Source organism: Austrofundulus limnaeus, unplaced genomic scaffold (genome assembly GCF_001266775.1).
Source record: "Austrofundulus limnaeus strain Quisiro unplaced genomic scaffold, Austrofundulus_limnaeus-1.0 Scaffold1, whole genome shotgun sequence".
NCBI classification, from domain to species: Eukaryota; Metazoa; Chordata; class Actinopteri; order Cyprinodontiformes; family Rivulidae; genus Austrofundulus; species Austrofundulus limnaeus.
In genome coordinates this window covers 6,076,747-6,086,945 of record NW_013952403.1, presented here as the reverse complement: position 1 = coordinate 6,086,945, position 10,199 = coordinate 6,076,747, and the positions used below count along the sequence as shown (strand labels likewise).

The window sequence follows — 10,199 nt, the reverse complement described above, 5'->3', positions numbered from 1 at the left end:
TCTCTCTCTCTCTCTCTCTCTCTCTCTCTCTCTCTCTCTCTCCCTCCCTTCCTCCCTTCCTTCCTTCCTTCCTTCCTTCCTTCCTTCGTTTCCAAGAAACTCTCTTTTCTTGTCGCGGGTTGAGGTCGCGCGCCTCCTGATGGATCAGCTCTTTCTTCGCAGCTTGTCTCAGCTTGTCTCAGCTTGTCTTCCGTAATAAGAAGCCTCTGCTGATCAGACCACTCCCTCTCTCAACACAAACGGAAGAAGTCTGAGCTTTTCTTCTTCACTTCTTCATTTCTCTGAGAACCATGAGCGCGGAGGATTTCATGGYGGAGTCCAGCGCGCTCGAGGAGCTGCAGACAGAACTCACCTGTCCCGTGTGCCTCGAGCTGTTCCGGGACCCGGTGATCCTGGAGTGCGGACACCACTTCTGTCAGGTGTGCATCATCCAGTGCTGGGAGGCCAAGGCGGACGAGATCTCCAGCTGTCCCAAGTGCAGGAAGTCGTGCGCCCGCAGGCTCAGACCCAACTCGCTCCTGTGCAACGTGGTGGACAGCGTGCGCAGAGCGCGTGCCATGGACGCGGCYGCCGCGGGTACGTCGGGTTTGGACTTCGAGGGCTGTCCGGACGGGAACCCGGAGGAACGGGAGCCCGGGTCCAGCGTGGGCAGCGAGGCCTCGTCCATCGGACACTGGCCCCAGCTGGTCCTGGACATGTGTGAGGAGCACGAGGAGAAGCTGAAGCTGTACTGCGAGGACGACCAGCTCCCCATCTGCCTGGTGTGCGGGATGTCCCGGGACCACAAGACCCACAATGTCATCCCCATTACCGAGGCCTTTGAGAACTACAGGGTACTGMCTAGATCCTTTCCTACAATAAACTCTTTAAAATAATTAAATAACTGATTTTTCACTCAGTTTAATTAAAGCTCTGAATGACACAAAGATAAAGAGTCAAAAGCAGGAAGACCAATTTAATAACAGGTTGGATTTTTCCACAGAGCAGGTAGTGTTTATATTGAAAAACACTTCCTACTTTCCCTGGCAGCATTTTCTGTTGAACAGGAAGGAATTCATCAGGTCTGTGTGAAAGTCTGCAATCCTCCAGCCTCAGAGCTGACCCAGATCTGAGTGTTTGGAGCCTTGTTYATGTGTGTTCTGACATGTGTCACTRAATTCCTGCTCACAATAATTCCCTTTTAARGTTCAGAGAGAACAGTGGAGTTTTAGTTCACCAAGAAAAACAAAATAAATAAAAATCTGTTTTGCTCATCATTTATCATGTGTTTTTTGTTTTTCTGATGAACAGGACAAGCTGTCCGTGGCTCTGGATCGAGTTCAGCTGCAGGCCGAGGACGCCACGCTTTTCCAGAAACAGACCAACGACAAAATCCTCCTCATTAAGGTAAGGAAACATGCCCAGGAGGAGTGCATACTGCCCCTTGAAGGATCTCACACGTGCTTGGTGGAGCTTGAGGGTGACTCTCAGCTACTACCACAGAAAACTTTAGCTTGGTGTCTGTAAAACGGACTGAGGGTTAGCCCTGTTTGTGTTTTGCTAAAGTCCAGTGGTGGGCKTGATGTTTCCGCTAATCAGCTGATAGCAAAACAAATTTTTCATTTAGCAGATGCTTTTTCACTAATTTTGAAAACCGTTAGCGAACAAATGGCAACCTCCACTCAGGCTATTTTCACAACACTACACAGTAAAAAACAAAGTGTAACTTTAACACCTACAGAGTTGAATTTAACTCTGTTTCATATAATATTTGGTCCCACTCAAAATTAGTGTAAAATGTACTTTAAAGCCAGTGTCAACTTTTCAGAGTTAATTTTACTCGTTTTAGTGTCAAAATCAACAATGAATCGAGTAAAATTATTTAACATTACAGCTCGTTAACACTCTATAGAGTAATATTGTTATTTTTATGGAGTTAATTTTACACTAAACTTTCTTTAATAAGTACACTTTATTGTGTAATACTATAATTATTTTTTGTTTTCCTTTTTACACTGTGTGAGTCAGAGCACACAGAGTTCTGCACTCTATCCTAGAGTTAAAATTAACTCTTTAAGTGTTGTATTTACACTGGTCATTAGTCCGCAAAACAGCACAACAATGCGACCCTTCACACACCAGGAAGTACCTCTCACTCATGGTGTCAACTTACGGCAAATAACACAAAACTTAAACTTGAAAAACTAATCAAACTGAACAAGAAAACTAACCAGAAAAAGATTTTTTTGCACTCATGAACCTTTATAATAGTCTTTAACATGCAAACACATCATTTCTACAAGATTACCCAGCATTCCTTGCTGAGAAAATTCTGGTCCATGAGGAAAAGGGCGGAGCTTTTCAAGAATACTTCTTTCAACACTGCATTGTGTTATATAACAACACTGTTAAGTGTTAATGGAGACTTAACAGTGGGCGGAGCTTATTTAACACTGTCCAGTGTTGAGACAACAYTGAGGAAATCAACTCTGTGAATTAACACCGACACTGGATGTCAGTTTACTCAGAAATAGTTTAAATAACACTCGGGGAGCTGAAATTAACTCTGAAAGTTTTAACACTGCAAATTTAACACTCAGTTTTTTCATCTGCTCAACACTGGTGCACGTACAAACTGTCGTAGCAGCTCCATTGATTTCGATGGAGTTTTGCGTCTGTTCACCTCGAAGGAAACAAAGATGTGCGACACAGACTGAGTGACAGTTGTGTTAGCGATTAACTGTTAGCGTCCACTAATTGTTTACCGTTTTTGCCCACTAATTATTATTACCTCTGCTATAAGGAGGTTATGTTGTCGGTCGTGTCTGTCTGTCGACAAAATTACTCAGCTTATGGAAGGATTTTCTTAATTTTTTATTTTTATTTTTATTTTTATTTTAACCACAGGTGGGTATTGGGCTACAGGAACACATCATTAAATTTTGGTGATGATCCAGGAATTTTTTTGAGTGATTCTTCACTATTAAAGGATAGGGGAAATTGGCCTCGGCAGAGGTTTATGCTCTCTGAGTGCTTCTAGTTATTTTTGTTTTTACATTATTTGCTGTTTAGCATTATTTCCACTGGAGTTCTCTTTGTTTCATCTTAGCTAACAGCTAAGTAACAACATCAACTATGTGTCAGTCCCACCAGTCTTCACCTCGAAGGAGACGTGACGCAGACTGAGTGAAAGTGGCGTTAGCTTCTGCATTTTTTTACACGTGTTTAGCAGTTTAGTGTTAGTGAAGCTATATTTCTAGTTAGCAGATGAGTAAGCAATGCTAACTTATTTGTTATCTTGGTCCACTGCTGCTAAAATCTATAAGCTGTTAATCAGTTATAGACGTGGACCCTTTTCTGAGCATTTCATTAAATTTGATTAATAAGCTTTTATTTTTTTTTGCTAACACATTGCCCACTTTTGATGTTTTCCTTGTGTGTTTGGGTGGATTGGTAAAATCTGAGCCAAGACAAATAGAATATTCATTAGTGTGTTTTATTGAAACTCCTACAYCCAGAAAGTCTGCTAGCTGCTATTGCTCACCTGCATTCCTCCATCTTTACGTGTCTGGCAAACYAAACCTAAAGGATGACTGGTTCTGGTTCTGATGACACAACAGGTTGTTGCTCATCGTGTTAATCTGATGGTCGTCATGCAGAGGCAGCACGTGCTGCAGGACATTCATAAACCATTTAAACATGTCAGGTTCTGCTGTCTTACTCACACACACACACACACACACACACACACACACACACACACACACACGCGCGTGGCTTCTTTTTGTTACTACATGTTGTCTTCTTCCTTCCTGACGTGTGTGTGACGTATCGGCCAGAATGTTTTTCCGTTCTGTTTGACCCACTTTAAGTGCAGATTCACAGATTTTCACTTCTCGCTCTCTGCCTGAACGACCGGATGAGCAGAGTTGAGCAGAAGTTCGCCAACGTGTCTTTTCCTGCATGTTTCTCTGTCAATTTTATTTTACTTTGCCTGTTTGTTTTTCAAAACACAAGTTTGTAGCACTTATAAACTACAAGTACAACAATGGTTATTATGTAGCAGTTGAACAAAGCTAAACTAAGTTACTGAAGTGCTGTAATAATTTGGTCTTTCTGAAAAAAATAGGAAGATGAACTAATAGGGAAGTGTTTTTATTTTAAAATGGAGAAGATTTAAATTGTATTATAATGACAGAACAAATAAACATTATGTTTTCTGCTCTGTTGCTTTGTTTTTATGCTCTGATTCAGGTTTTACAGAAACTCAGAGTAGTATGACTTTGTGTACGTTTGTCTATCTTCTTTTTTTCAAAACCTTTATTTAACCAGGTCTCATTGAGGTTAAAAATCCCTTTTTCAAGAGAAACCAGCAGCACACAGACATTACTAAATCCTAAAACCACCTAAATCAAATCTCAAATAAATACATCATGGTAAATAAAAGAAGGGGAAAAAAGCATAAAAGGTAAAAGGATTAACAGAGTTTCATATCAGTTTAAACATTTAGAAATTTGAAAAATATCTGAAAACAATAAAGCGATTGATCAACTTTTTACACTGACTGTTGTCCCAAAGACAAACTGGATCCCAGTCAGATTTAAACGGGGACCACGGTGTTGGTTTAAGATTTTAACGTTTTAAAAACAAAAATAAGACTAACAGAGTTCATGTGCTGATTAATCTTTTAAAAGTACTGAACGTCTTGTCTCAAAAAGCAGATCTACTTCATTTCAGCTGAAGTTTGAAGGCTGCTCTTCCCACGTACCCCCTCTAAAATTAGTCTTTATCTCCTTTAGTTTTCCGGCCATAGTTGGACTAATATTAGTTTTAGAAAAGAATGCCGGTCATTGCATAACATAATGTTKTTGTTTTTTTTAAGGTTTGACCTTAAAAGTCACTCCTTCAAGGAAAGCTAGACCTTTTTATTGTGCAAAGAAAAATGAAATGTTTCTGTTTTTGATAGAACAACCAGAAGATCCTCATATTTAGTTGACTTTGTTGTTTTTTTTCCTAGTTATTTGATCAGTTCCTTATTGCCATCAACACAAGTCAAAGTTACTGATTAAAAATGACACAAAGCGAAGTTTAATTTCATCAGATGATTGACACAGTACAGATGTATTTAAAGGTCAATCCAGCTATTAACTGTAATAGTCACCTTTAGTTTAAAGGAAAAAGCTTATTCTTTGCTAATAGATTCAGATTTAATGTATTTTCTTTCATATATTTTTGATATTATTTGAATAAGTCTGAAAACACAAGACTCTACTTGTACAGATAAGCTTCATGTTAGAATCTGTTGTGTTCAGGTCTTTTAGTTTCGCTCACTGAAGTCTGTGGTGTTTTTGTAGGAGCGAGCAGGAGACCTGGAGGAGCAGGTCACTGCAGAATTTGCTCGCCTGAGGGAGTTCCTGACTGAGGAGGAGGAGCGCATAAAGGAGAATCTGCAGAAGGAGAAAGAAGAGCGGCTCAACCAGCTGGAGGAGRCGCTCACTCAGGCCACGGAGCAAATCAGCCAGCTGGAGAGCGCAGCCGAAACGCTCCGCATCAAACTGAGAGAAGACGAAAACCCAGAGCAGCTGAAGGTGAGGGACGAAACCCAGGGCAGAGGAGACAAATAATGAAGGCTGATCATTTGTTACCTGTTAKAGGTTATCTAAACAAGAAAAAAAAGATTGAAACATATTTTCCCAAAACGAAGCGAAACAGAAAAGAAGTTGAAACTTAGATGGTAAAGCTAAAAACAGCAAAATGATTAGTGAAACTAGAAAAACGCTGCATAAAAGTTACATTTATCAAAAACCTACGGGTAGCTAGATATCAAAAGTGGCAAAAGACTGACTAAAAGTARAAATATGCTAGTGAAAATCAGCAAAAGTTGAGCTAAAAGGAGCAAACTGCTAGCTGAAAGTAGTAAAGGGCTAACTTAAAGTAACAAAAAGGCGTGATAAATTGCTAAAAGCAATCATAGCTAACTGTAACTAATGGGTATAAAATGCCTAAAAGTACCAAATAGCTAGCTAAAAAAAATAAAAGTAGCGAAACACTAGCTAAAGACAGCAATAGGTTTGCTAAAATAACAAAATTTAGATAAAATCTAAAAGTATCAAAAAGCCAGCTAAAAGTGGCAAAATTGCAGCTGAAAGTTGCTAAAGAATATAAAGCAAAGATAACAAAAGGCTGGCCAAAAGCTAAAAGTAGCATAAGAAGACAAAAACAGAGCATTTGCTGAAGCAGATTTTTTAAATAAGTTTTTCAAATAAATGTGTTTCTGTGGTGAAAATATTTGTTTAACAAGTCATTTAAATATTGTCAAATATTTACAGAGAAGTATAAAGGTAAATAAAAAAATCACATCATCCATCTCTAAGTTGAATGTTTTGATATATGAACATCTGAAGTGTTTTGTAACCTCTTGATCTGTTCTGTTTCAGGGAATCAAAGATTTAATCGGCGGGTGAGTATCACCGGTTTCCTCTTGAAATATGACAGAATTCCTGATTTAATTGTTTCAGATGTTTTGGTAATTTCCTTCTTTAGTCTCTCAGCCCAGTGAGGTGTCACAAGAGATGGGGTATTGTTTTGTAATCATTCATAAGTCTTAACAGGATGTGAGGGTTTCTTGTGGTCCTCTGACTCATTTGCGTCACATGACAGCTGATGGCAACCAGGAAGTTGAAAAACGAAGCATAAATGCCTTTGCAGATGTGACACCTGCTTCAAGTTTAAAACTGTGGAAGATGCAGGCTTTTGCAGCGTCTAAATCTAACAAACTTTATGTAGCAGTCAACATGATGAAGAATAAAACCTGAGTACTAAATAGACCTAATGTATCTGGAACTGTTTTTGTTTTCTTTTAGGGCTCAGTGCTTGTTTGAGCGCCCTCCAGAGGTCAGTGTTGATCTGCAGTCAGGAGAATTTCTGGGCCCTTTGCAGTACAGAACCTGGAGGAAAATGAGCTCGATTTTTCAGCCAGGTATGAAAATAAAATCACACTCCCAAAYCTGAACAGAAGCTGAATTTACTCTGATGTTTCCAACTACTTAAAGAGATTGATTTTTGGAGTCAAGCCAGTTCAAAGTGCTTATCTGATTACTCTCTAAACACGTTTACATCTGACCTTTTCGAACTCCTATCTTTTTCTTCCCCTCCCAGCTGTGTCAGCAGTGACCTTTGACCCCGACACAGCCTACCCCTGCCTCTGGGTGTCTCCCTGCCGCACCAGCGTCCAGGTGGGAAGGATCCAGTGCGACCTGCCCAACAACCCCGAGCGCTTCACTCGCTACAACATCGTCCTGGGCTCCGAAGCCCTCTCCTCAGGCAGACACTACTGGGAGGTGAAGGTGGGCCGCAAGACGGCGTGGGGCCTGGGCGTAGCCAGGGCCTCCGTCAACAGAAAAGATGAGATCAGCCTCTGCCCGGACGATGGTTTCTGGACCCTGGTGCGCAGGGACAAAGGCGATGGCTCCAGCGAGTACGAAGCGTGCACCGACTTGGACGAGAACTTGATATATCCACCAAAACACCCCAAGACAGTGGGGGTCTATCTGGACTACGGGCGCGGTGAGGTGTCTTTTTATGATGCTGGGGACATGAGACACCTCTTCACCTTCTACAACGCAAACTTTAAGGAGCCTCTTTATCCCTACTTCAACCCCTGGCCAATCATCAACGGGCAGAACCGGGAGCCACTCACCATCGTGACGCCACGCTGGAGATCATTGGTTTGAACAGGTGATCCGAGATGAAGAACTCGCTGATCTCCTGTCTGCCTGATAAAGACTTTATGACTGTTTAACACTGAACTTTATGACTCTGAACCTTTTTAATGACTGGTATTACAACAGGAGAACAGACATAAAGACATCATAAATAAATGGCACTTTAAGGATTTAAATGAAAGAATTGAGACACGCATTACTGTATCTGTGTAGCCAAAACCTGATCCTTCATTCTAAGACCCAGAATCAGCCAAACATTTTCTATCCTAGTCCACTTTAGCAAAACAATCAAGTTTATCTCCTTTCTGCATTAAAACAAAAAGACAAATGTCATTAAGTACCGATTTACGCTGTGTATTTCTTATTTGCCTTCTCCATGCTACATGCTCTGTAACCCACCTCCATCACAACTTTTTATTCTGTTTTCTGACTTCATCATCAACATGATGTCGCTGATAAGGCTGGGAAATAAAACAATAGCAATATATACTAGACATGGGTTTTTACGATGTAAAAACAAGTGTGCATTGCCATGTAACATGTCATTGCAGCATGGCCTTGGACTTGCAGAATGAAATGGGACCAAGTTCAAATGTGTTTTCTATACCAGCTTGTGGCTCTCACTTGAGCAGGTGTTTGTAATTAAGGTAATTGTGTGACAATATGAAGTTTGAAGAGATTTTTGTTAAAGTAGCAGTAGCTGGATTTGAACCTTGATCTCCCACATGAAAGCCCACAGTGCTCATCATGAGACTACAGGAGATGTGGCAGACAACAATCCCAGGGATTGGATTGTATGTACACAGAAAAAGTTTACCTTGCCAATGCAATTATTGACACTTAAGTGCAATATATTACAGCAATAGAGCAGTATTAAGACAATATTATAGTAAAACATCAAAATACAATCATATTAGTGTTGTAAACACTGAACAATTGAGATGAAATATTATTAAAGTATGGAGCAGTACCAAGTTGAGTACAGCTGGGGGCAGTATTGGACCATTACAATGCCCAATTGACTCCCATTATATGAATTTTGGAATAAAGTTTAAACATTAATATTTCAAAAACTACAAGTTGTACAGGCACCAGAAGGCATAGCAATCATTTGGCACAGGACCTTTACAGATAGAAATACAAYGGCAGCTGTAGGACAAAGTATGCAGGAGGAGTAGCGTGGCGAYGTGGAAGAAGATGGAATAAGTTGAATAATAATATTAAAGAGAAACAGGAAAACAATAGTGTGCATTGCATTGACACTGATTACGACTGATATCAATAGAAACAAGTCCGACCTCTCACGGCCCAGCAGGTTGGTGGCATCAACTCACTCACTCTCTTTGGTAAGCGAGCAACAACTACGAGCGGTAGTAGTTTCTTGTTTTTGCCATCATGTCTCATAACTGCTTCAAAATAAGAACAAATGACATGGAGTGAAAGGAGGAAAGGATGCAACAGTTCGAGAGGAAAACTCAACAGTTTGACAGAATGAATCAGCTGTTTTTTCCCCTCCTGGTTCTTATTTCAAATAGGTAAAACAAAAAACAAATCAATAATTAATGATTTTAAACATTTACTGTATGTTCTTAAAGGGACAATATTGTGTGTTTCTCAGGCATATATTTAAATTCTATACCATAATAAAGTAACTATGTCACCTTCAGTTGATTTTAAAATGCTGTTTTTAAGTTTAAATCAAAAATAAACGACTTCTCATTCATTTCTAAACACCTTGAAATTGGCCTCTGTCTCTTTAAGAACCTCCTTCTGATCCCGTCACGCCCATTTCAGTAAATCATCACAGCCGCTTCTCTCTTGTTTACAACCTGGAGTGTCATAGCTTGCTTTGTTGTAATGATAATTCAAAAAGCAACATTATACAAGATCGGTTTTGGAAAATTGCTTCTCAGGATACATATGAACCTTACTGTCGGACCAGAAATTATGTTTTCTGAAGAACCGGAGCGATTAAAGAGAGGACAGCTGGTCAGATTATTTCAGTCACTGACACGTAAAGACCCAGTCCCAATGCTCAGTGCGCACCCTACGCCCCTCTGTGAAGTGTGGATTCAGTCGAAGTGCACATAGTGTTCGAGTGTGCAGGTTACAAGTGTGCAAAAAAATTGAGAATTGGGACAGTACAGATTACATCATCAACTTGCGCCTCTGCGTCATAACTGCGACATCCAACATGGAATTTTTTTAATTGAACCAATATAACAGAACAAAGACAAAAAATAAACATGCATATGTTAACGACCATTTCACATTTATTTGTCTTTTAATTATCTATTCTAATTATCTACTCTATGTAATTCCTCCTTAATGTCAAATTATGAAAACTTTAAGAGATCACCATTAATATAACCAACTGACTTAGAAATCTTTAGTAAAAGTAAATCAAACAATAAAAATAACGAAATCAACAATAAATATTTAAACAGGGAAAATAAATAAAAATAAAACAGTAATGAAATAAAATGGGTTTTAATC

The 10,199-nt window shown here is 39.7% G+C and overlaps 1 protein-coding gene across 1 annotated transcript in view; it reads left to right on the top strand.

Annotated features, from left to right (window-relative positions):
• Positions 1-8,190, top strand: part of LOC106516579 (zinc-binding protein A33) — a gene marked incomplete in the record, with an annotated part of 11,287 nt that extends 3,097 nt beyond the window's left edge. The window contains 6 exon segments of the mRNA XM_014007008.1: positions 173-833; positions 1,291-1,386; positions 5,334-5,567; positions 6,417-6,439; positions 6,843-6,958; positions 7,138-8,190. Coding sequence (XP_013862462.1) covers positions 291-833; positions 1,291-1,386; positions 5,334-5,567; positions 6,417-6,439; positions 6,843-6,958; positions 7,138-7,712 — 1,587 coding nt within the window.
• Between the last annotated feature and the right edge of the window lie 2,009 nt (positions 8,191-10,199).